The 27,358-nt window shown below is 36.1% G+C and overlaps 2 protein-coding genes across 2 annotated transcripts; both read left to right on the top strand.

Annotated features, from left to right (window-relative positions):
• The first annotated feature begins 2,089 nt into the window (after window positions 1–2,089).
• LOC109057296 (restin homolog) lies at window positions 2,090–10,080 on the top strand. Its single transcript, XM_019074523.2, has 8 exons — window positions 2,090–2,223; window positions 3,383–3,442; window positions 4,151–4,209; window positions 5,870–6,066; window positions 6,968–7,122; window positions 7,359–7,822; window positions 9,041–9,249; window positions 9,382–10,080. The coding sequence occupies exons 3-8, from the start codon at window positions 4,194–4,196 to the stop codon at window positions 9,565–9,567; spliced, it is 1,227 nt and encodes a 408-aa protein (XP_018930068.1). The 5' UTR covers window positions 2,090–2,223; window positions 3,383–3,442; window positions 4,151–4,193; the 3' UTR covers window positions 9,568–10,080.
• A 2,789-nt stretch (window positions 10,081–12,869) lies between these two features.
• LOC109057336 lies at window positions 12,870–27,008 on the top strand. Its single transcript, XM_019074566.2, has 7 exons — window positions 12,870–12,980; window positions 15,172–15,240; window positions 17,966–18,144; window positions 24,746–24,900; window positions 25,337–25,557; window positions 25,769–25,968; window positions 26,508–27,008. Exons 2-7 carry the CDS (start codon window positions 15,225–15,227, stop codon window positions 26,691–26,693), a joined length of 957 nt encoding a protein of 318 aa, XP_018930111.2. The 5' UTR covers window positions 12,870–12,980; window positions 15,172–15,224; the 3' UTR covers window positions 26,694–27,008.
• The last annotated feature ends 350 nt before the right edge of the window (window positions 27,009–27,358 follow it).

The raw sequence follows: 27,358 nt of genomic DNA, 5'->3' as shown, positions 1-27,358 counted from the left end.
CCGCACAAGTATGTACTGAAAAGAAATATATAAACTGCAACACAATACATTCCATTTGCTGTACATAAAGGCATGTAAAAGCATGCAAGTATTTCATGCAAGAATTAGGAAAGCCCACAAATTTAATCCAAATCTCTAAAGTTATCTAAAATAAAATTTTAACTTTATAACCATTTTTTGTAGTAAAACCTTACAAACCAAAAACTGACAATGTCATTGCAGATAGTAGCCACAGTAACTATTATAGTAAAATTGTTGAACTGAACTAACAGTGCACCTTCCATGAACTGCACTGCCTCAGAGAACATTGCACTATGACTGTTATTGCTGCAGTATGCCTCGTGTGCTGCTTATTCCAGACATGTTGATCATTTTATTTGGTGTTGATAATTTTTTTCATGGTATTTGCATTACTGCACTGCTTACCTGCATTGTGTAGCCTACCTCTACTGCATATGTGTCAGTCAAAGATATTAACTACTTTTCTTATTTTGCTCTTTAGCTGCCATTAGAAATGTCAAACATTTGTGGTTAAAATAAATATGACAAAACTTTTTTTTTGCATAAATTAACTTTATAAATTAACTTCAAAAATGTTTTGTGTTTGTGGTTAAAATAAATATGACAAAACTTTTTTTTTGCATAAATTAACTTTATAAATACTTTTTTTTTGCATATTTTTATTTTCCTTTTCTTTTTTTATGTAGAGGTAAAATAGGTTTTTAAAGTAAAAAAAAAAAACAGTAAAAAAAAATTTAACGTGAATATTACTAGAGCCTTGTTCTAGGAGTTATGTTATTGAAGTGAATATTAGTAGAGAATTGTTTTAGGTGTTTTTTTATTGTTGATTTTTTTATTGGTGTCGTTTCATGTTTTCTCATCTTCATCTTTTTAAAATTATTTACTTGTCAGATCATAACTTAGGACTTAAAGGGGTAGTTCACCCAAAAATGAAAATTCTGTCATTTACTTACCCTCATGTTGTTCCAAATTTTTATGAGTTTCTTTCATGTGTGGAACATAAAAGAAAATATGTTTAAGAATGCTAGTAACCAAACAGTTGTTGGTCAACACTGACTTCCATATAATGAAAAAAAAAAAATACTATGGAAGTCAATGGGGACCAGCAACCATTTGGTCAATAACATTCTTCAAAATATCATATTTTGCCCTAATCAGAAGAAAGAGGTTCAGACATGTCTAACCCTCTAAGCGCCAAAGACGTCATGCTTAATAAAATACACTGTAGTTCCTAATATGGTGTAATATCTCTTTTATATTCCCTACCACTAGATGGCAGACATATAGTACTTAGATTCTAGACCATAATTTTCATCTTGTTCCTATTCAAAGTGTTGAGCTCTCGTGTCATTGATGCGGAAGGCAGTTCAGTTCAAAGGAAAATCGTGCATGTGAGTAAATTGTGCGATTTGTGAGAGAAAATTGCCAAATGGCTAATAAAGAGTTGTACCGTGAGGATGTGTTCCAAATGTTATTCACCGATTCTAACTCTGAAGGGGAATATTGGCCTTTTGGAAATGATGATCGGTCGTCGTTGCCGGCAACTGAGGAGAGTGCGCGCACAAACAAGGTCGGCCCAACTGGGATGCGGGTGGCAGGGGTGATCGTGGTCGTAGTGTCCATAGGAGAGCTATTGCTGATCGAGCACGCTCTAAGGGCCACCGGCAGAAAAAGTACAGATGCAGTCAGTGTGTGGTAGGTGCATTGTGCCATGCAATGAGAGGTACCATACTCTCAAGAACTATAAACTGTGTCACCTAGATACCCGATTGTGCAGAAAGCTGGTCAACTGATCAAAAAATAGGCACATGAATTTTACTATGGTACAGTAATATAGTAATAATAATTTACTACTTTCTCCTGTTTTACTGTTGGTTTCCTCTTTTCTGATAATTTGGAATGAGGATAAAAAGACAAAATAAAAAATGCAAGTAAGTTCAAACATCAATTCAGTATCTACTATTTCCTGAATATTATGAAATTTGAGATGGCCACCCCCGCCCCCGGTGATGTCATAATATGCAAATTAGTTGAGTATATTTACACCCCACACTTTCGGTTATGCCCAACATTTTTCTAATTTACAGTAGATCTCTATCTTTAAGCCCTTTCAAGCCACAAGCTTTTGAAATCTTGATGTCAAAATCCAGCATTTTTTTCCCAAAAAACCCTGGTGCCTAAAGGGTTAAAAACAACGTAAGGGTGAGTAAATGATGCCAGAATTTTCATTTTTGGGGGAATTATCCCTTTAAGACAGGATGTTTCTGTAATTTGGTCCCTGTGAAGCATCTTGGTGGCATGCTTGCTGTAGCGATAAATTAAATCTAAGAAAACAAGGTTATGTTGTTTATCAAAAACAGACATTCATTACAATTGCACTGATCAAGAACCACATCTGTACCCTTTTCCCTAATCAAATGTTAGTTTTTAATGTTAGAAAACTTGAGGTGTGGTGAATGGTGTTGCAGCTACAATGCCTACTAATGTGCAAAAAGGGGCAATCTTATCTTGATAAAAATATTTTTTCATAAAATTGCAATCTAGATATTTTCTTTGGACTATACAAGAAAAGGAAGAAAATTACAAGAAAAAAAAAGAAAAGAAAAAAGAAATAGGAGGATCTTTAATGGTGATAGCGGTAGGATACTTCTGCAGGAAAACCAAATCAAGTTCTTCTACCTGACCTGAAAGTCTTAAATAATTATATACATTCTAAAATGCCATATTTAAATAGTTTATGTCTTTAAATTCATTTAAATTGATAATATCACCTGCATGTTTGTCTGGTGAGTGCATAATAAGCACCACCTGCTGGCGATAGCTGTAAATGTAAGCACAAGAAAAGCTCATGTTGTTTTCCAAAGACAGATATTGATTACAATGGTACAATTGTTTACCTCCACTATAACTGATTTCCCCACACAAATGTTAAAGCTTTGATTAAGAATGTCCACTAATATGTTTATTTACTAAAAAAGGCATACGGGGAGAAAAACAAGGTTTTTAAATTTCTAATATAATATATAATATTTCAAAGAAAGGCAATTTAAATATATTATTTCTATAGGCTATACAAAAAAAAGAGGACAAAATATAAATGCTGAATAAGTTGATCTATAGCATGTTAAATGGTGGTATCGTAATCTTTCACTTTCACTTTTCACTTTCACTATGAATGGAACACCCCTTTAAACTCACAGAAATGGTTTGACCCAAGTTTTCAGCAGTTGATGACACTGATCTGTTCAAAGGGATATTTAACACATATTTCAGCCTATTTAATGTGTATTTCACACGTGAAATATGCACTGATTTTTTTTTTTTTTTTTTTTTTTTTTTTGGCCCTTTTGGCCTTCCATAGTTGGCTATATTTTTGGCAGAAGTGCAGACAAGTTGGAGAATCAAACTCAATACAAAATATGTGAGTATCCTACTTTTCTTTCAGGATTGGATTAGACATTATATGATATTTTAAACATGAGATAATACTGTACATGTATTACAGTAGGATGCAGTACAGATGTTTTAATATCAAAAAATGGAAAGGCTAGTATTCAGTCACAAAATTTGCTGTCTGTTTTCTATGTACCTACTTTACATACATAAACCTTTTATTTTCAGTAAGTTTTTTATTTTTTCTCAAGCTGATCAATATATATTATTAATGTTATGTTGTCAAGTGTGTATATACATATACTTTACATTTCTGCTGACTTTCTGCTGTGTCCTAATTTTGTTAAACTTAAAATAACAGTGTTATCTGTATACTTTTCTTTCGTTTTTAATTTTAGTTTAGTGGAAAGGGCTTGAATGAACATTAGACGCTATATAAAAATATTAGAGCAAGATAATTACCATAAATTCCCTTCATCACTAGTGGTGTGTACACTCAATTAAATTCAGTCATAAATTACACACCCTGTTGTTCTAACGCTGTATGACCAATTCTTTCTCTTTCAGAACAGGAAAAGAGAAATTAGAAATTTTGTCAAATGTCCTGATCATGCTTGTCATTTTAATAACAGTGAATTCTGTAGTTATGTAATAAGCTTGGGGAGACCCCTCCATGTGCTGTGATATATAACTATAATTAAATATCACATTTTGTCTTTCATTCGTGCTTCTTAAGACCTTTCTATAGGAGTCTTCATCAGTGTACACTCTGCAAAAACATGGCTGATAGCAAAGGTGAGAATTTCCATTTCAAACTCCTTATCCACCTTATTCTTCAATGCGGAAGTAAGGCTATGGCTGAAACGTCCAGTTCATTTATTTATTTATTTATTTATTTTTGTCCGAAAATAAAAAAAAATGAAGAAGAAGAAAAAAAGAACTAGAAGTCAGTAAAAAGTAATGCATTTGAACTCTTTGCAACTGTATTTTTATTTAAGGCAGTCTGTAGCTTCTTATACCATGTCATTACAAATATTACCATATTACAGGAAAATACTTTCAAAAGCACCAATGTACATCGCCAGCTACAGGAAGTACATTTACATGTAACTTTGGTTTATGTGTCATATTTACACTATATATGAGTGCCACAGATAATCAGCCATATCACACAACTGCGAATGTGAATGTGTGATATTGCTTTTATACAACAGTTTGACAGCCTAAGTAGGCTACGTAAATAAGTAAGAAACAACAACTGATGTCTTTATGTCTTCTGTTCACCATGTATTCTTAAGTTAATGTTAAAATTAAGTATATACATATAGGCCTAAAATATTGTAAGTGACAGTCGTCTGATAAAATGATCACCTGTAATCATGGGCGCACCGTTAGTGGAAGCCCAACTCAATTACCAAAAGCAATATTCCTCCATGAGTAGCTTGCTGGTGGAGCAAATGATAAAGAGCAAGATGTTAAACCTCTGCCGGTTCCTGCCTCCTTCTTCCCGTAATTATGAGCATTGTTACAATTTCCCCACACGGCTAGCATTAAGCTTGTTATTTTTTCTCTAGCTGTCCAATAACATATTTTTTTCTAATTCGCTTCTAAAGCACAAATTTAATGTACGGAACATACTTCAGTGATCCCTTAGATACGTTGGGTTGGTTAGTACAGCTTACTGCCCAACAGTTAATTTTGTTGGTGTGAAACAACACAGTTACGGGAAATTAAAAGTTAAAATAAAGCTTCAGTCTCCTCTCACTGCTCCTGTAAGAAGCCTTACAGTCAAGACATCCCACCCTTTTTTTATAGCATTAAATAACTAACTAAACCACACTTATTGGAATATCAATGCATTCCTATTGGTCAGTGTTAGCCTGACAGGACTAGGGTAGTTTCCCAGCATAAGTTGCCACAGTGACTGAGCTTGAGCTATGGTAAATTGGCTTTCTGACAATAAGGCAGACTAACTGAAATAAGCCTGGCTTATTTGGTAGACTTCTTTTATGAAACAGCCCCCCTGAAGACCTTGATTAACTTGTTCAGATATGTTTGATTACGGTTGGAGCTATTAACTCTGCAGGAAAGTGGACTTCCCTTTTTCAGGATGTTTTTTTTTTACACTTGGTACTGCAGCTTTTATTCCTTTTATTCAATCCACAAAACATATTATTCCAACGCTGAGATGCAGCGGACTGGAAAAGAATGCAGGATCTCAGGGGCCATTTTTAAAAGTTTAAAACTTCTTTTAACATGACACAGCCATGCAGGGATAAAAGACACTGTTTAGCATACCTTTATGATTATAATCAGTCAGATGTAGACTATTTGAATAGAAGATGATATGGCACATATATTTAATATATTTAATTTACAGTATGCCTGACCTATGCACCGTTGACTGAACCCCGGAGGTTGTTATCAATCACTAATGTTTGGTCTGGTGTCTCAGAGATTGTATCCAGCAGTGTTTCCTCATGGACTCCAGAGTTCATCCGGGAGCTTCTTCCAGCTGCGGAGCGAACGGCTCTTCTCTATCATCTCTCTTACCTGTGTCTGGGTGGTTTCCCAAAGCTGGAGCGTCTGATCAGAGAAAGAGCTCTCGAAACACAGCTACTGTTTAAATCCTCTGTGGTGGTTCTGCTGGAGGTAAGACAGGGGTGTAACAAAACTGTTGGGTGGTAATATCTAGAAAATGCATTTTGATGCAAAACTAGTGTTCCAAATGTCACAATTTTTATTTTCATTAAACGCGTTATAGTTAATGTTTAGTTTTAGATAACAGGCAGTTATGCTATATTTGCAGTTAGATAACATGAGAAACACTTTAATAGCGATCATAACCAGATGCTAGTTGTCATATTTTTATCTTTCTCTCCCTGTAGGAAGTTGAATGAGTTTCCGTTAAGACTGCCCATTAAAGTGATACAAGAAAGAGTTTCCCTGAATGCAGTTGGTTGCCTTGTGTTTTTTTAAAGTTATTTAATATTTTATTGGGTAAAATTACATATTTGCTGGCCTTTTTTAACATTAACTTGTGTTGTCTTCTTACATAAATGTCATAAAATAATACTGGGACATGAGTAATCTTTTTAAATTCAACATTTTGGTTGAACCACAGATCTCTGTGTCCTTGAACATACATGCACACACTTCTGGGTATTGATGGTCCAGCAGTCCAACCAATAACTACATTATTAGTCATTCAGTATAAGGCATCTCTCACAAAGAAGCAAAACTAATAATAAGCAAAAATAAACAAACAATACATTATACAAGAAAGCAAAAAATCATATAGCTTTCGAAGATTCAAAGTGTAGTGACAGATATGATCACTGTGAATTATTGTTGTTTGAAAAAATAGCTTAAGTCTGAAAACTTCTCCTTTTGTGTTCCATCAAAAAAAAACTCTTTGGATGGAAATTCAAACAAATCCCACAAAATTCAATTTGTGAATGTTTTTACCACATTGATACTAATGCCAACAAACTTGTGATGTAGCTACTATTGTATTAAACTGCCCTTGTGGATAAATTATATTTCGTTGTAGTGTGTTATCACGAGTTCCACCCTGGTTTTCTCCCTGCTCCCGTCGCTGTTGATGGCTGTTGAACACAATGAACCCTCTCTGGCTGTGAAGTACCTGGGGGAAATCAGAGCAAAGATTAATGACATCATTATAGCTGTGGAAGACATTGTGAAGAGGTGAAGACATCATCAACATCTTATCATGGGGAAGTTTAGTATTTCACAGCAAATCTCTTAATCAGTATTTGTAAATAACGAAACATCCCTTCAGAAAGATACATTTCATTGAATAGTAAAATTAATGCATAATACCTTGTTTCAATTGTTTTAATCTAACAAACTTGAGATGATAGTGATCTACTGTATCAAGTCCATTCACTGTACTCTGTCTATCTGAAATACATCATATTCAGGTATGATGAACATAACCAAAGTGTAGCGTCATGCACCAGTGATGTGTTTCAAGAAAAGACAGAGACAGAAAAACAACTAACTCAAACAACGGAGGAAATTAAGAGTCTGGAGGAGGCCGTGGCCAACCTTGAGGAGGAGCTGAGAAAAAGGGCTGAAAACATAAATGAAATACAGAAAACAATTGAAGAAAAAAACAATGAGCTGCAGAATCGCATCCGAGATGCTTCTAGCAAAAACATTGGCTTTGGTATCCTGACTGCCTTGGTGCCATTTACTGGAGCCATTGTTAGCTTTATTGACGATGCTGTGACTGGCCCTGGTGATGCTGCTCAAACTCAAGCTCTCAACGCCGAACTGTCCCGTCTCATGTCTGAAAAGAGCAGTCTGCAAAAACAAGAGTCCTCAATCCAAGTCAAACTGACTGATCTTCAGATGCAGCTGGCTAATTGCAAAATACGGCTGGGTGAGTTTTTCTATGTGCCCCAGACTAAAGATTTTCTTCTAGATTTTCCTCTGAATTCGTTCATTTCATGTCATTTATTCATGATATAGTGCACTCAACTACATAGAAAGAGAGAGCAATTTTGGACACAGATCGACTTTAGATAATAAGCTCTCTGGAACACTTGATTGGTTAGTTGTGACATTCCAAGGTGATGCAACTTGATTCTGATTGGTCAATCGCACCATCTAGCGATATGTTATTCCCAGATAACAACTGCTAAATTGAATAACACACTGCTCATCCGGGTACTACGAGTTATCTTGACCGGTACTACTTATATGCTTAACGAGTCACTCCGATATCATTGACTGTCTGATGTGATCTTGTGTCTGAAAACACTTTACAGTGGAAGACTTCAGTATTAATTTCAACATATATGGTAAAAACAAATCTTTTTAGCCATGTAATAAGCAAAATAATGCACATCCAGCCGGTTGTTATCTCAGAATAAATTTATAGTTTCTGTTAATTCTATTTTGTTAAGCTTATCTACATACTATAAGTGCAGTACTGGTCAATGAATTTATTTATTTATTTTTTAAATAGCTAAATAATATTGTTTATTGTTTACTTCGCGTTGGGGTCCTGATCACCCTGTCGGGGTTTATTCTGAGAAAACAACTGGCTGGATGTACATTATCCCTTACTTAAATAGGCACTATAATCCAATAATATACAGGAGCTGCTTACTTAGTTATATGTTAGAAATCAATCAATAAATTCAATTAGAGTCCTAGTGCAGGCACAGCATATTTCAAAGCATTGAACATATGCTATACGCTTACTATAACAATTAAAATATTTACATTTTAGTGACAAATAAAACAGACCATGCAGTAATTTGCGCATGAAAGATAAAATACAAGCATAACAATAGAATAAACAATGAAAGTAAAAGCTTTGAAAAATGTTTTAACATCAAGCATGACTATGACAAAAGAAATCATCTGTTTACTAAACAAATTAAGCCAGCTAATATGTTATTTTGGAGTCACAACCCAATATGTAAAAAAAATGTAAATGCAATGAAATGCAAAAAAAAAAAAAAAAGTATCAGCATCATACTTTCTGGAAAAAGAATTGTTAATTTTCAAACTGTTTTAACAGCTCTTTGTGTTAAAAGGGCCTGAAGGTTCACAGTGATCTCTCATAACTCAATATCTGTTGTTTGTCCAGGTGTGATTCCCAGTCCCGTTCACCTTGTAGAAGTCCAGAAGTGTCTTTCTCAAATCCAGCAGATTCTGGTTCAGCTTCAGAAGTTCTGGGAGAAAGTGGGATCTCTGCTAGATACGCTGAAGGAGAAGACCTTTGTTAATGAGGATCTCATTGAGCACCTGAGTGATCTGAAGCAGGAGTTTGTGACCTCTATTGAAGAAGCAGAAAAGGTAACTTAAGCCAGGCTCACAATAAGAGTGTTTTAGGCTGATTTATACCCAATTTACCCCTTCTAGAAACCCTAGATTCATCATGAGTTTGTCAATATAATGTGATCAATGTTTGTGGTTTTAATCTTCCAGTGCTGGCAGAGATTTGGTGAATGCTGTCAGAGAGCACAAGTCATCTTCAGTGTTCAGTCTAAAGATGCATACAAGTTCCTGGAGATGAATCCGTCCTCACTTTCGAAGGATGAATGGGACGAGCAGCACAAGTCTATCATAGAGAAGCTGAATCAGATCAGCCCTCAGGAGATGCTTATGATCTGAGTGAAACACAGAAAACTGATGCTTCCTTCATACTTAATGACATGCAATGCTTACAGATTCTCTCTGACATTTTTGTAATACTTTGTAACGTAACAGAACTTTTACAACAGCAGTAAAAAATATTTTGAAGGATCTAAGGAGGATCCTGCTTTAAGACAGCGTCCATACATTTGTGTTGTGTTTTATTGTCTTTCTATTCATTTATTCTTCAAACATTTAATCATATAATCATTTATAATAACCATTTATATACTCATTTATTTGATTAATTCATTGATTCGTTCCTTTTTTTCTAGCCTATTGTGGTTTAGTCTTATAATTTGTGTTGTTTCAAGGGATATTTGTCTCCATGAATAAGAGATAAGATAATGTCTTTGTTGTTGTGAAGCAGTAGCTTTCCATTGCTATGGTTTGTGGTATTACATACTTGTTGGATTTGTGTTGGTCTGAGCATTTAAACATATGCAACTGAGATTATTCAATAAACTCTGCTCCTTTTTTATCATCATCATCACTTTGTGTCCTGCCTCTGCTCTTCACTGGCTTTACTCAGTCAACTTTTTGGCTGATAGAAGACTGTAAATAGAGTTTTGGCTACAAGACAAACCTCAAAGTCTCCTCTCAGTTCTAGAATAACGTTTGTTTGAAGATTTGACCAATCAGAAGAAGGCAGCAGAGGCTAACATTTCACACAAAGTCGTCAAACTCCATCCATGATTCATTTAATCGAGATCTTTTCAGTCATCGTAACACATTCAGTAACATATTACTGAACCTTTTCAACTCTGTAACTCTATAAAAACACAATCTATTAATACAGATCCTTAATTATGTTTGTGCTGTTTGTTTTCCCGCCAGAAATGATGCCACTTCATGCAGGATGATACAGTGCAATACACTTTATTTAAGTTTGATCATTTATCCAATATATTCAGATGCGTGATGATGGAAATGTAATGTGTAGTTAAAACGACAGAACACCAGTGGCACGTAAATTATTGTAATGGCCTCCTCTGAAAGTAGTTCTGCACTTCTTTTCAAGATAAAAAAAATATAATTTGCATGTGAATGTGTTTAATCCAATAATCCCCAAAAGCAGAACCTTACGTCACATCGCTACGTAGTGTTTTGGATCGTTTCAAAGTGTTAATCTACGTCGATGTCAAGTCAGCATTTCTTTTTATTTTTTATAACGATTTAATCAGATGATAGATAGATAAGGTAGCTGATCAAATACAAGGTGAGATTTATAAGGCTTTTCATAAGACAAAGCTAGTAATACAAATGATGTGTTGTCATATTCTTATTCCAGGAGTAACTGAATGATGTTCTATTATTTTAGAATTGAAGGTATTTCCAACACTTCATTCCATTTGTTTGTCCAGGCTAGCAGTGGGCAGAGACGCAGGTTGATTATAAAGGAACTTTGTGAGATCACAATGAATGATAAATATAATCCGCTAATGGCCATATACCTTGCATAAGCATCAAAGTTTCGGGAGTGGCATATAAAACCCTCATAAATGCGGGATTCATTTTCGTATGGGAGAAAAATATAATTTCTCAAAATGGATGTTCAATCAATGTAAATGCAGGCTAATAGATTAATAGATAAATATTCGAATTGTCATGTCAAAATATTTTTTAAATGTGTTGGCTATTATTTATAAAAGTAACGAGTAGTAAATCTTGCATTTGTTTCACTGTACATTGCTATCCTTGTCGTGGTAATAATAATAATAATAGTTTTGCAGCACTGCAACAGTTATTTACATAATTTTATGATAAAAACACAGTACCATCATGATGTTAACTAGGCTATAGGCATGTCCAGATGTCAGACAAAACTCTGCCGACAGGTGTTTTATATATATTTTGTATTTGAAAATATATATAGCCTAAATACAACATACATACATAGGCCTAGCAGGAAAGCAGGACATTTTGGGGGACGGCGCTAGGGGTGGGGTGGTGCTAATGTTTTTATTACCATGGCCTTATGCATCATCACTGAGTTTTCATGTGCATTAAAGGGGTCATATGATGTTGCTAAAAACAACATTATTTTGTGTATTTGGGGTAATGAAATGTGTTTATGTGCTTTAAGTTTAAAAAAACACATTATTTTCCACATACTGTTCATTATTGTTTCTCCTCTATGCCCCGCCTTCTGAAACCCGTCATTTTTTATAAAGCTCATAATTTTGAAAAGTGAGATGTTCTCTGATTGGCCAGCTATCCAGTGCGTTGTGATTGGCCGAATGCCTCAAGCATGTGACAGAAATGTTACGCCCCTTAACATACTGTGATGCGTGTCCCGGCATTATGAGACAAAAACATTAAAACCCATTACAAACTTGGCATTTGTTGCATTCAGTGGGGACATAATTACTGATTGTAATGACTTATACTGTCTTTTTACGCGTTGCGTTGCATCATGCCGCATAAACATAAAACCATGTCTGCATTTGTGATTGGAGAAATGACAACTCTACACTGATCAAAACTCATGTTTGAATCATCCTTTAAATATGAAAACGTACTTACAGGCTGTGAGTCAGAACAGCCGGCATTGTAGTCTACTCTCCCAGGATCAGGAAAATGTGCTGCACACTAAATATTTGGGTTGAACTGTTCTGGAACTGTGTTGAAATACAGCTTAACCACTGATTTCTAGTTGTGTCCTCTTTTGGACCAAACAAACTTTTGCAACGAACACTGTGTGAACATTTGGGTGGTGTTATGCAAATATTCCCACATTGTGATGTAGAGATGTGGGGGCATGTTAGAATGAGGCATTTTAGGAGGGCGTGGACGAGTCTTAACTTTTATAAAGAATATCTCTTTGGGTTTGAGACTTTATTCTTTGCAACTTTAGGGATCTTATCTATGCACAAACAGCTTGTAACACTTTAAAGAGAAAGGAAACCCTGAAATCGCATCATATGACCCCTTTAAAATAATTTCTATTAGAACTGCAGATTTGCTCTCTGCACTATGTTCTCTCGTTCACTCCCATCAAGAAACACCCCCTGAGGCTCGTACTTCTGAGTGACATGCAAATATTCCTCTCGGTTTCCTTGAACTTGTAGAGCAGTCACAAAAATGAAACGAAACTCAGTGTAGACATTTCCGCTGTTTTTTTTTTTTTTGTTAGTTTTTTTTGGTTTTGTTAATACAGTATTTGTTAATAATAAAGATTATGCACTACAAAAAAAGTTAAGAAATGTGCCTAAAGCAACTGAAAAAGAAAGGAGAGGCTACTTTGGAGAAATTGAAACTCACAATGCATGTAATTTAAAAAAAAAAAAACATTTTTTTTCAGGTGATACATTGTGAAACTGAACGACACCACGTGATTAAAAGGATGCATGCAGAAGAAGGAGGAAACTGAAACACATCACGTCGAGCAAGTAAGTCGAGCAACATTTCCTTTCAGTATATTATATGTATGTTCAAAACAAGATTTTGTGACAGATATTTATAACAGTAAATACATCTCAATGCATAATGATCTGGTTAGATATCAAGTTTAAGGTATTCTTCTATTCCCTAATAGCACAAGTACATCACAGAGACGTCTGCATTTACACCTGCAAAACTTATTTTTTTAGAGTGTTTGCTGATCTGCAATACGTTTATAGATCAGATGTCAAATAGATGTTTATTAGATGTCTTTAAGATGTTTGTAATTTAGAATGTATATAAAACTTAGATCTTAAAGCTGTCTATCAGATGTTTGTACACAGCAGATGCTTTCCAGATCAGGTGATCTTTAACAGTCATCTTGCAGACGTACCTGGGCTTCAGTCTCCATTTCACATACATAACACAAAATCACGTCTTGTCCCATTCAAATCTATGATGCGATGCATTGATATGTTGTAATATTTCTTCATGCACTCTGAAAACAGATTCCTTGCAGTAACAAAAAGTGCAAACTTCCTGTGTGCAGGAAACTCTGAATTACTATCAGCTGCATGTGCAGCAATGCATAAAATAATTACAGTTTGTATATAAATAGTTACAATTATATTTATTTATGGTTGTTTAGATTTTTCCCCTCCTTTTCCTCAAATTACTGTTTGAAAATTATTGTGTTTGTTCTTATTTTAGCCTAACAGGTGTTCCTGATATCTGAGTAACAAAAATGCGTGCCCCATGTGTTCCCTTTCTAGAAAAATTTTAATGTTTGATTGTAATCATAATGTAAAACCTAATATTTATCTAACCAAAAATATCCAAACCTTGACAAAAAGAAGTCTTTTAGGATATCTAAATAAATATCTAAATTTAAAACCTAATAAAATGAAGAGACAGGTCTAAAATAAAAAAAATGGGAATCCAAAAGCCTCTGTATATATGTATATACAGAGCTATACAGAAGGTTACATGATGACATTACACAAGTTTTTATTTTTTTAATGCCACCAGATGGCACAATTCTTATATTTTAAATGCTTTCACTCTGTTTTAATGTGAAATATTGCATTTATTGAAAAATAAATAAATAATTAAATTTTAAAAAAATTACAGTAATTCTAATGGGAAAAAATAGCTTATTAAAATTGTATAAATATTGCATAGTATCATAAAATCCCCTCAAAATTCTAAATAATAATTGGAAAATATTATCGAACAAAAATGTATTACATTGATTTTCCTGAAAAAAAAAAGAAGAAGAAGTTGCATTTCAAGGCTTTTGTCACTTTTGACCACGAAGGAGCCAAGTGTGACTTTTAAACAAGAGGCCTAGAAAAATAATAATGTAATGTACAGGATGTATGACAACATTGTGATGCATCGATGAATCGTTAATTGTAATTGAATCGAATCATGAGATACCCATAGATTCCCACCCCGAGTATTTATACACACATCAAGGGAATTTAACAGCTTTAGTTTTTCGAGTCGTGTCTCAACAAAGACTATAAATTTATGTATTTAAGGGACTTTGGTCTCAATGAGTACACACAGGTATATTTTGAATATTTAAAATATTAAAATTAGGCCTATATAACTTTTATTTTTTATTTTTATTTTTTTTAGGCAGGACAATAAGGTCTCATTGAACATGAATATTTGTTAATCCATTAACTAACATGGACTTACAATGAACAATATATTTTTACAGCATTCATTAACTTTTATTAATGCTAGTTCGTGTTCAATGAAAATGTATCGATTAAAATGTTCATTTTAGTTCACAGTAAACTATCTAATCAGCTAATCATTGTTTGACTTAATTTAAAAACAGTAAATGCTGAGATTAAGTGAAAAAAAAAAAAAAATTAAATTTGGTGTAAAAACAATTTTTACTCATAAATTGCTAGTAAATTTCACAAATAATGACAGCAAGAGACAGCAAGTAAAAATTTTAAGTAGAAAGACTAAAACTGCATTTTCCTTTAAAACGTGCTCCAATCTTTATTTGATTTTTAATTTTTATTTACAACTTTGAAAGCTAATTTTCACAGTGTAAGAATAATAAATGGTATAGAAGTATTGTTTGTTGTTCATACATAAACTAATGCAGTTAACAAATGAAAAATTATTGTACAGTGTTAACTTTAATTGTTGGTTGATTATGTCTTTCTGTTGTAGTTTCAGAGACCTTACAGCCAGAGGCTTTACCAGTGTACACGCTGTAGAAAACCATGGCCCACAGCAAGGGTGAGAGACACTTTAAACTCATCATTTCAGCCTAAAATAACAGTTCTGTGTGTTTTCATTTCATGTGAGACACACGGGAGGAAGAAAAAGAGCTTAAAGAAAAAGGCTTGATCCTGAACTGGAGATGTCAGGAAGCTGTAAAGAGTTGGATTATATTGTTTTAATTTGATGCCATTGGGCTCAAATTCAGTCATAATTTACCTCTGAACAGATCTAAGACATTGCAAGGTCAACCAAATAAATTTGAGAGTCTGAGCAACAGACTAAACATTCAGTTCTTCTCATAATATTGGGCTATGTAGTGTGCAGCATGAAACCATGCTGTATGTAGAGGCTGTACAAGGCTGCCCCCCCCCCCCCCCCAAAAAAAGCATTGTGAGCTAAGTTGATCGTAGAATCCATTCGCACCAGTGGTCTCTGCAATCAACTTAGCTCACAATGCTTTTGGTAAATGTGGTCCATGGGTTTGTGGGGCCCTAGGCAATATCATGAAAATGGGCCCCACCAGTACTGACATAATATTAACCCTTTAAGTGCCATCCATTTTTGAATATAGACGTGAAAGTGCACTATCCAAGCTTAAATTGTTATAAATAATGAACACTTTAAAATACAGACCTAAGGTTGGAACAATAGTAATACAGACATAAGATATCAAAAACTAATAGAGGTTTCAATGTACTAAAGAAAATGCACTTTACAATTTTTATTTTATTTTATATAAAATAAATATTTTCATAACAGCTTTTACTCTAAAATTGCTATAAAATTAAAGCCTCATGTCTAAATAAGTTATGTTCCAAATTTGAAGTTGATATATAAAAAAATGATGTTCCTGTGAGATTTTATTTAGGGCGTTATACCATAAATAGCCACTGGGTGACACACAAACTGAAATTTTTTGGTGCATTTTTCTGTTAAAAATGTCTAAATTTCTCTGTCAATATTACTTCTATCACAACATAAAGTGTAGAAATAATAAAGTTTTGATTGTAAAATACCTTAAAATTATATAATCACTAAATAACAACTGCACTGAAAAAGCAATAAGCATAGGTTGACAAATAACGTGCTAATAATTTGGATAAAAGCGTCTGCTAAATGACAAGATTTTAATATAATGTAAATGTAAATAACAAAACTAAATTTTAATTTATAAAAAAAAGCTCCAAATCAAATACATAAGTAACACAAATAAAAGAAATCTCTTCATATAAACAAACTAAGGCTTTGTCTGTGCTCTTTCTATTTAAAATTAAAGGCAACCACTGCATTTTAATCATGATCCAAACAAAGATGCAGCATAAGTGCAACATGAGCAGTTTTTAATTTAAATTAGATTGTTTAATTTTGAAATATGAAGCAAAAACAGAATGGGTTGACTTCAGTTTTGTGAAACTAAAAATATCTGCATGAAACAGAAACAGCAGACGAGCTGAACTAGATGCAGATTCACTCTCTGCCAGCAGGTGGGGCCTAAAGCATTTCCTTGGTTACCGCTGTAAACAAGCAGCGCTGTACTTATGAACTTTAATATGCATTATACAGAGGCAAGATGAAAAGAAAAAATACCATCTAAACTTTTCTAAAGACAGTAAGTTCCCCTCAGACATGCATTCATTTAAACTCCTGTCTTTAATTGAATCGTGATTTGTTTAGCATCTCAACAAGCATTTTTTTAATCAATTTTCAACCGGCTCGCGGTTAATCCTTACATCCCTAATTTTGAGTATTTGTCTCTGTGTGTTAAGTGTCTGTTGTATATGTGAAGCACCAGAACAGCCTGAATTAATTGCCCCAAGGGGATTAAAAAAGCTCTAAACTAAACTAAACTACGTTTATAATGAGAAAGCAGCGCAGTGGAACACAAGAACGCAATCTGTGTGAACCACATCTTACAGTTTTTCTGAATTGCTAAAACACAAAACACCCATTCTCTGAACCAAATGGGCTTAAACCAATTTGTCTAATAAAGACACAAAGACATGATGCTGAGACAGAATAAATCTCTCACTAACCCTGATTGTACAATTGCACAACTTACAGTATTTGAGTGTGCTGTAACATGCTATTCATTTAGAGTTTTATTTGACCTTTTTGGCCTTTGCAGTTGGACTGCAGTATTTTTGCAAGTGCTGAATATATACAGACATGCAGTACTATTCAATATTCAGCACAATACTATTCTTGCAATAGGCCTATACAATATAATCACCTTACTCAGTTGCAATTACTATACTTTTTTTCAGAATTGAAAAATTTGCTTACTCAATAAAAAACTTTTTTCTGTAATGTTCTGGATGCAGTGTTCTCCATTTTTCTTTGTAGTGTCTAATGAATGCTCTGTAGTGTTTATTTTATTGATGCATGTGTATGTGATCTGAGAGCACCGTTTGATTTTGAGTGCAAGAGAAATGGTTTTGCAGTGATTGTTTGATTTTGATGGAAGATTCAGAGGTTTTCGTAAATTTAGTTTGAGTATTTGGATTTGTGTTTAAGGTTTTGAGAAAAGAGTGATGGTTTAAGAAATGTGTTTTAGCAATTCAGAAAAAAACTGAGATATTTAAATATATGGAGGAACTCACAAACTCACAAATGAAACATTGTAGCTACTTGTAAAATAATTCTAGAATTCAAGACATTTTACATTTGTTTCTGACCCAGTTCACCCATGAATCAAGCCTGAAGATAGTTATAAACCGTCAATGATGTTTGGTTTTTTCAGATTCACCATGGACTTTAGAGTTCCCTCAGGATCTTCTTCCGTCTGCGGAGCGAACGGCTCTTCTCTATCATCTGTGTTACCTGCTTCTGGGAAGATTCCTCGATTTGCAGAGTCTGATCAGAGAACAAGCTCTTGAAACACAACGGGTGTTTAGATGCTCTGAGGCTGTTATTATAAAGGTGAGACTGAATTCATCATTACCAGCAATCTCAATCAGTCGTGTCCAGCTTATAAAAATGCTGTCTTGATTTATTCAATCTAACATCATTTCCAAACCTGTATACTATTATTTTTTAAGAATCTTTATGAGGCTGTTTTCCATAAAATGACATACAGTTTATAGTGACCCATGGTTTCCACGGGTCATTAAAAAATATTAAAATGTCTTTCATTTCCCTCCACAGGCCCAAGGCTGCACAATTAATTTAAATAAAACTGAAATCATTGTATTGTTCCATGACTACACCTCTCTTTCAGATGTGAAAATTATAAATAAAAAAAATTGTTGTGATTTTTATAAGTTGAATGGTTTCATATTGAATTTGTCTTGCAGATGATTGGTTTTTGATGTCTTTTTGTTATAGTTGAGTAATTGTTGACGTTCAAATCCTTTACTTGAGAATGGCAAGCCGGAAGAATTGCTTAGATTTCCAAATAGCTGCAGTACTGTGACTCTCTGCCACAAGGAAAAGTACCAACGACCACATATAAGTTATTAATTGAAAATCTTCTCCTCTGCCAAAACTCTGACTTTCTATGAATTACTAAACCTTGGGAACATGTCACATTGATGTCAATGACACTAAAATACCATTGATTCTCACATGTTCAAATACGTAGAAAAGTGCACAAGTCACATTGATTTTGGACTGAAATCCCATTAAATTCCACAAAATTTGCTGATATTAAAGTTATGAGTCACTCAAGCGTTGTGGTCTTTTATGGAGTAGATCCAGGTTAGTGCCCAATAGTCGGTCTCCAGGTCAAACTCCTGCCCCAGGAGGTAGAATCGTAGAGCTTCTAGGGCCCACTTTATTGTGAGGCACTTCTTTTCGATTGTTGAGTACCTGGTCTTGCTATGCAATAGCTTCCTGCTCAAAAACACCACAGGCTTATTTGCCCCCAGAGTCCCTTGGGCCAGGACTCCTCCAATCCCCTTGTCAGAGACATCCACCTGTACCAGGAACCACTGGTTGAAGTCAGGGCTCTGCAGCACTGGTGCTGAACACATTTTCCCTCTCAGGGAGTTGAATGGTCTTTCGCAGGCATGGGTCCATTTCACCAGGTGCTTTCTGTAGTAAGTCCATCAGTGGTGCCGCGATTGAGGCAAAGTCAGGGTTGAACCGGCGGTACCAGCCCCCAAGACCCAGGAAGGAACGAACTTCCTTCTTCGTCTTAGGTCTTGGACTGTCCTGGATTGCTTTTACCTTACATGCCTGTGGCCGCAGTTTACCATTGCCCAATTGGTACCCCAGGTAGTTTGTTTCTTGCTTTACCCACTCATACTTAGCAACGTTTAAGAACAGGCACGCTGCATGGATTTTCTTTAGGATTTTCTGTCATAGATGGCTAAGGTGCTCCTCCCAGTTATGGCTGTACATGACTACATCATCCAGGTAGGCTGCAGCCCATTTTCCACTGCCCTGAAGTACTTGGTCCATCAGTCGCTGGAAGGTGGCAGGTGCCCCGTGCAGACCAAAGGGTAGAGCAGTGAATTGGTATAGTCCAACTGATGTTCTAAAGGCAGTGAGAGGCTTGGAGTTCAGGCCGAGGTGCACCTGCCAGTACCCCTTGCACAGGTCCAGTGTCATGATGTACCGGGCCTGCCCTATCCACGCCAACAGGTCATCAATCCTTGGCATAGGGTAGGTATCATACTTCGACTGGGCATTCAGCTTGTGGAAATCAACACAGACATGCATTGATCCATCTTTTTTTAGTACAATGACCAGTGAACTGCTCCACTCACTAGTGGAAGGCTCAATGACATCCAACTCTTTCATTGTCTCAATTTCTGCTTTTTGGGGAGCAAGTAGTCATTCAGGGATTCTGTTTGGTTGCTGTCTGGAGGGAGTCGGATTAGTGAGGTGTATGGTGTGTTGGATGAGCTCGGTCCGTCCAGGCCTCGGCCAGAATAATGACGGGAGCTGATGGAGGAGATCTTGCAGCTCTGTCCGCTGTGGCCCGTCCAGGTGATCCAGCATCACCATTGCAGCATCTCTATGCGGTCGCATATCTGGGGCAGGCTCATCCCCTACTGTTCTCACCATCAACGCCATGTTTTTGGGGGTCACTGTTCCCTCCTTCCACACCTTCAGCAGGTTGATATGGCAGGTCTGGTGGGTCTTCCTCTTGTCCGGGTGGTAAATCTCATAAGTCACCGGACCCATCTTCCTCACAACAGTATACGGCCCCTGCCACTTGGCGAGCAACTTGTTGGTGGAAGGTGGTAACAGTAACAGTACCTTCTGTCCTGGCTGAAACTGGCACAGTCTGGCTTGCTGGTTGTACCACCTCTTCTGCGCTGCTTGTGCTTCTTGGAGGTTTTCTTTGGCTTGTCTCTCAACTCCAGGATGAACTTTACGGTGCACTTCTCCTCTGTTTCGGCCTTCGGTTTGGTCCAGGTTTTCTTTAAGATGTCCAGTGGTCCTTGTACTTGCCAGCCGTAGAGGAGTTCAAAGGGTGAGAATCCTGTTGATGCTTGTGGTTCCTCTCGGTAGACAAACAGGAAAATGGCAGCCACTTATCCCAATCGCGTCCAGTGTCTGCGACAAACTTCCGCAGCATACTCTACAGCATCTGATTGAACCTCTCCACGAATCAGTCCATCTGAGGATGGTATGGGCTGGTTCGAATGGCTGTGCTGCCCAGTTGCTGGTGAAGCGGTTTCATCAGTTGAGAGGTAAAGTTTGATCCCTGGTCCTTGAGGATCTCATCTGGGATGCCTAGAAAACTGGGATGTCTAGAAAACAGCTGGATGAGAGCATGAGTGACCTTTGGTATGGTGTGAATCAGGAAAGCTTCTGGACATCATGTGGCATAGTCACAAATGACAAGGATGTATTGGTGCCCCACACTGCTCTTTTCCAGTGGGCCCACAATGTCCATGGCAATGCGACGGAAAGAGGTGGAGATGACGGGTAATGGTTGCAATGGTGCACTGCCCCGCTGATGTACAGCACTGGTCTTTTGATATGTTGGTCATGTGGTGCAGTATGGTTGTACATCAGTGTACATGGTTGGGCAGTAGAAACGTGAACTGATACGCATGTATGTCTTTTGTTGTGCTAAATGACCTGCCCATGGAATAGTGTGTGTTAGATCCAAAACAAGGGGTCGACAAGATACAACCACACGTAGAACATCAGCAGTTTGTGCATACAAAATACCATTGTGTATCCCACACTGTTCGTCAACATTAGATTTCCTTGACCCTTTAGCTTTTTTGAACAGTGTTTTTAAGGTTTCATCCTCCCTTTGCAAATCAGACAGGTTTTCTGCGATCTGCCACTCATGAACCTCAAGCCCTTTCGTATCGGGTTTGGAGACTGGAGTACCCATATATTTCAGTAGCCGCCTCTGATGACGTGATTTTCTTGGGCCTGTGATCCCGCCCTGCAGCAGACTACTGTCTAAATCCGGCAGAGGCTGCAGACCCGCCTTGGCTTAAACTCTTGTCATTACAGGAAAGGAACATACAGGTATGGTATTCACAACATCAGTGTTTTGGTTTCCCCTCTCATTCAACAGTTCACTTAAAGTTGGGAGGTCTTTCCCCAAAATCATGTCAGCAGGTAAGGTGCTACCTACAGCTACATTTAAAAGAGACATCTGATCTTGTACCCCCACCAACACTTCAGCTTTGGGATACCTCTTTACATGCCCATGCACACATTGTACATCAGTGGTGGTAGCACAGTCAACATTCATCACATGGCATGATTTAATTAGAGAGAGTGAACTACAGTACCAGTGTCCAGCATTGGCTTTAACAAACGTCCATTCACCGTAATGTCCAACAGCATGTTATTCCTTTGCCCCACCCCAACAGAGTCTACTTCCCCATCATTTTCTCTGGGTACATAGCAAGAGCCAGTCAGTTTGGCTTCATGTGCCGGACATACAGAAGCTTTGTGTCCCGGCTGCTGACATGCAAAGCAGATCAGTTTCTTTGTAGTGGCAGTCTTAAGTTCATGGCTAGCCTCTCCGTTATGGAAGCAGATTAGTCTCAAATATAATTCACGCAAAAAACACGATTCACACATGCGTAAACAATTTCACATGCATGAAACCTAATTCACGTACACACAAAAAATATTCACGTGCGTGAAAAAAAAAATATATTCACAAAAAGCAATTCACATGCGCAAAATAAAATTATATATTCATAAAATACATTTCATAAATGCAAAACACAATTCGTAGATATACAACTGTGCACAAAAACCTTTGAATTTTTAAAATGTACGAGTGTCTGAATGTACAAATCGTCATTTACTACAAATCCACTCGGATTTGTGTGTGTGTGTGTTTTTGAGACTTTCCTGGCAGAGCTCTCTTCCCACGTGGGTCTGTCGTACTCTTTAGCCAATCAGATGCGAGCTTACCATTCAACCAATCATATCATAAGCCACTAGTGCATTCAAGGAGCACGATTCTGCGCACCTTTTGCACCATATGGATTAATTAGAACGGAAATTTAGCCTTTACATCAGTAATCCCATAGACAGTAAAAGAAATGGACACAGCGACCCAATTGGAACTCAATTGAGACAAGTGAAGCCCATTTTTAGCGATTTTTAAAGAACTTCCGTTTCTGACGCGCAGACTCAAACTAAGCTTGATGACGTCAGCAACCTGTCTGACAGATGTAAATCTTCTAGTAGCTGTGCGTGCAAACTGCCATCGTTAATCTTGCACAGACGGCGAACTTGAGCGGGGAGTTCTTTGGCGTGAGTGAGCAGGAGTAAGTATTCTGTTTAATTATTTTGTATAGTATTTTAAAATGTAACGCCAGGGCTTCTATGGGCTTCACTCTTGACGTCTCCCCGATTGCCTGCGAGCTTCTGAATGCACTCTCAGTGGCTTATGATATGATTGGTTGAATGGTAAGCTCGCATCTGATTGGCTAAAGAGTACGACAGACCCACGTGGGAAGAGAGCTCTGCCAGGATGGTCTCTAAGTGGCTTATGATATGATTGGTAGGGGATTCGTAGTAAATGACGATTTGTACATTCATACACTCGTACATTTTAAACATTCAAAGGTTTTTGTGCACAGTTGTATATCTACGAATTGTGTTTTGCATTTGTGAAATGTATTTTATGAATATATAATTTTATTTTGCGCATGTGAATTGCTTTTTGTGAACATATATTTTTTTTCACGCACGTGAATTTTTTTTGTGTGTACGTGAATTAGGTTTCATGCATGTGAAATTGTCTACGCATGTGTGAATCATGTTTTTTGCGTGAATTATATTTGAGACTAATCTGCTTCCATACTCCGTGTTCTGTGCGCACAGGGCGCACGCAAAGAGATGCGTCTCAAAGTGATTGAACACCGAATTTGCCTCTTCTTGTTCTTGTACCGACAAATACATACAAAGTTACGTCAAAATACCCATCTTGGAGATTATCCTCAAAAAAAAAAAAATACTTTCGGTTATGTCTAAAGTGAAAGTAAACAGTGGAGAAAGAAATCGGATGTGTATCTTAGGCATATTATACCTAAAAAATATTCATACAGTGGACTACCAGTAAAATTGATAAAAAAGTTGGGACCAAAATTATTCAGACACTTTGACCTGACCATAGCTTAAGTGTTTTTTCTTTAGTTGCTAATGCGACCTTTTTACATCACAGACTGAACTAATTTAAGCATTGCTTGGTAATTGGTCAACAAAGTATTGATAGTTGTGTAAATATTGTAATACTTACAGTTGTCTAAATTTTGGTTGATTGTAATCCATTACATACCTTTCTAACTGTTATCTGATATCATCAAGATGAATTTGTTCTGACACAGTTTAACTAAGAGTTCTTGTCATATTTTATTACCATATTCTAAACTATAGCAAATAAACTGTGATAATGTGAGAAATGTTGAAGGTGTCTGAATAAATTTTGGTTTGACTCTATTTAATTGTTACAGTGAAGACTATGCAGTGCTTTTTTACATTTGATTATTCAGTTTCTGTACCTGGAAACCTACAAACCTGAAAAAAACTTAAATATTTTGTAAATAGCACATATAAATAAATAGAACGAACACACAAATTAAACTATTTCAAACAGGGCCCACTGGTACAAAGTGGACATTGTGATGAGCCGGGTGTGATTGATGCTCCAGGAGGCTCTACTGATGACGCCTCCTCTCCCTCCGATGTCAAGATGTTCCAGGTCTTGTCCCCTTTAGCCTCCAACTTTGCTTGTGAGCGCAGACCAGGCCTCTTCCCTTTCGGTGCTTTCCTACGGTTTGCCATCCCATCGCTGCCACCAAATGTGATGCAGAAGATGTTGAAAGACACAGAATGGGTCTCCTCAGTCTACTGCAGAACGTTAAATTCCGGGAAAAAAGGGGGGAAAAATTATGGCTCAACCCGTAGATTTTCTTCAGTGTAAACTGGTGTTTTATTTAGACGTGCACCAATAATCCAACAGTCCAGCAGTGTACATGTTTACAAGTTCTCAGTCCAAACCAATATATACAAATATAAATACCAAAGAAAACCAAAGTACCAAAATAACCCAAAAATAAACAATGCTGTTTTGTCATAGTGTGTCGGCACGAGTTCCAACTTGGACTCCTCTCTGTTCCCAATACTGACGAAAGTCGTTGAAAAGAACAAACACCTTTTGGCTTTGTCATACATGGGGAAAGTCAGAACATGGATTGATGACATCATTAAACCTGTTGATTCCATGGTGAAGAGGTAAAAACATTATCATTTTACAAAAAAAAAAAAATAATTTTAATCTCTAAACATCCTTATAGCAAGATACATTTCACTGAAGAGCAAAACTGCACAGAATTAGGTTTTTAATTGTTTTTAGAATAAACATGGTAGCAAATACAAATTTGACATGTTTTAATTGTAAGCGTAACATAACTGAGCTTTACACTGAAAACAAAAAGTAATTTGCGATAAAACGAAAAAAAAAAAAAAAATAGATATAAATTCAAAGTCTTAATATCTTACATGATGCATATCAGTGTGAGCAGTGCAGCTCTGAAATCTTGAAACAGAATAGCACCATACAGAATATCAACAATTACCCACATTGATGCATACTGTATATAACACATGTGTACAGCTCTGACTATCAGTTCATTCACTGTGTTCATTTATCTGAATGCACCGTATTCAGGTATGAACAACACATCCAAAGTGTGGAGAAGTGTGCTGTTGATGTGATTCAAATACAGAAAAAACTGGAAGAACCATTTGAACCTTTAAAGAAGATCAAGAGTCTGGAGGAGGAAATAGCCCAGCTGGAAGAGAGGATGAGAGCAGAAAATGTTAGTTGGATGAACAAAAACCATCTGACTGAACTTCAGAAGCAGTTGGGCCGTTACAGAATGAAGCATGGTGAGAGACTTTCTCATGAACTCTTTCATGATCTACTAAGATGTTATTTAGAAAACACTTCTACAGTCATGCCTTCTATTCTGTTTTAGTTTGTGTTGATGTTTCTGTGTCCCAGCATGAATTGAAAATGCTACATATAATGCTTTATATATTTCCACCAAATCAAGTTTAAATGGTCTAAAATCAAAACCATCTGATGTTGTTTGTCCAGGTCTGATTGTCTACCTGGAGGAGGTTCAGAAGTGTCTTTCTCGAATCAAGCAGATTCTGTTTCAGCTTCAGAAGTTCTGGGAGAGAGTGGGATCTCTGCTGGACACACTGAAAGACAGGACCCTTGTTGGGGACAATCTCACTGAGGACCTGGATGACATGAAGGAGGAGTTTCTGACCTCCACTGAAGCAGCAAGAGAGGTCACATTACACCTTTGATTAGTATTCACATTTAAAGAAACTTTGATGGGAATAACTCTCTATTCTTTATGTTACAATAAATAAATAATAGCTTATTAAAATATAAAAATTCAAAATTGTGGTTATTTCATAATGCTTTTTAAGGTCGGATGAAGATTCTGTCCATCTCATAAGATTTGTAGAACTCTTCTCTGAACACAGAATAAAAGTCCTGCTTGATTCAAAAGATTTTTTTTTTTTAGTTTTTCTTTTGTTTTATGGTCAGTATTAGTGACCATTTGGTATGCTCAATTATTGTTAATTAATAAGGAATACAATTATTAAATATGTTAAACAGAATAAATAATGAGTTGTACTATCATATTGTCTGTCTATTATCCATATTTTCATTTGCTCACTCATTTTTATTCCCCATATAGTGAACAATGTTGCTTTCACTATGTAGAGAATAGTGAATGAGTGAACAGGTGTGTGATTTTTAATCAGTGTGTTTTGACTAGATGTGTAGTGATTAATCTTCTGTGGCTTTGATCTTTCAGTACTGGAAGACATTCGGTGTATCCTGTCGACGTGCACAAGGTGTTTTCAGCGTTCAGTCTGAAAATGCATATAAGTTCCTGGATATCAATCGGTCTTCCCTCTCAGAGGATGAACAGATGGAGCAGTACAAGTCTGTCATGGAGAAGCTGAAGCAGATCAGCCCGCAGTATTCATCCACTGAGTGAAACACAGAGATCTGACGCTTCCTCTCACACATTTAAACGCTCCTTATAACGCATGCGCATTTTAATGCATACAGCTTCTCTTGTCATTTTTGTAATGCATCTTTACAACTCCTCTTATCCAAGTTCATTTACAATTCTACATAAATATTCTTTAGTTAGCTGGTGTTATGGATACTATTATTTCTATTTCTGAATTGTGCTGTATCTCTGGTTAAAATTGCTTTGCATTTCATTATAGTATATCATATAATCATGTAGTCTGGTCACATGACTAATGTCAATGTCACACAATAAAGACAGAATGGGTCACCACAATATCTGCAACAACTCCAGTTATTTCCAGTGTTGAGTAAGGTATACTCTAAAAAAAAGTAAGTAATTACTAGCTACAAATTACGTCTTCAACAGTGTAATTAGATAACTGTACTAATTTCTTTCTCTAAAAAGTATTGTATTACTTATTACTTCCTAAATCCTGTATCAACCTCGATCAGTAACAATACAAGGATAGATAAGAAACTGCTTTTAATGTTTTCAGATCAATAATATAAAATTGCATAAATGATTCTTGAACTGACCAAAGTATTTAAAGAGAGAAGGTTACATTAAAAACATATTTTAACATTAGATGTTACATTTTAATTGTTGTTTCGTATAGAATTGTT

This window comes from Cyprinus carpio, chromosome B24 (assembly GCF_018340385.1).
Source record: "Cyprinus carpio isolate SPL01 chromosome B24, ASM1834038v1, whole genome shotgun sequence".
NCBI classification, from domain to species: Eukaryota; Metazoa; Chordata; class Actinopteri; order Cypriniformes; family Cyprinidae; genus Cyprinus; species Cyprinus carpio.
Note: the sequence above shows the minus strand (reverse complement) of the source record. Positions and strands in the feature narration are given on the sequence as shown.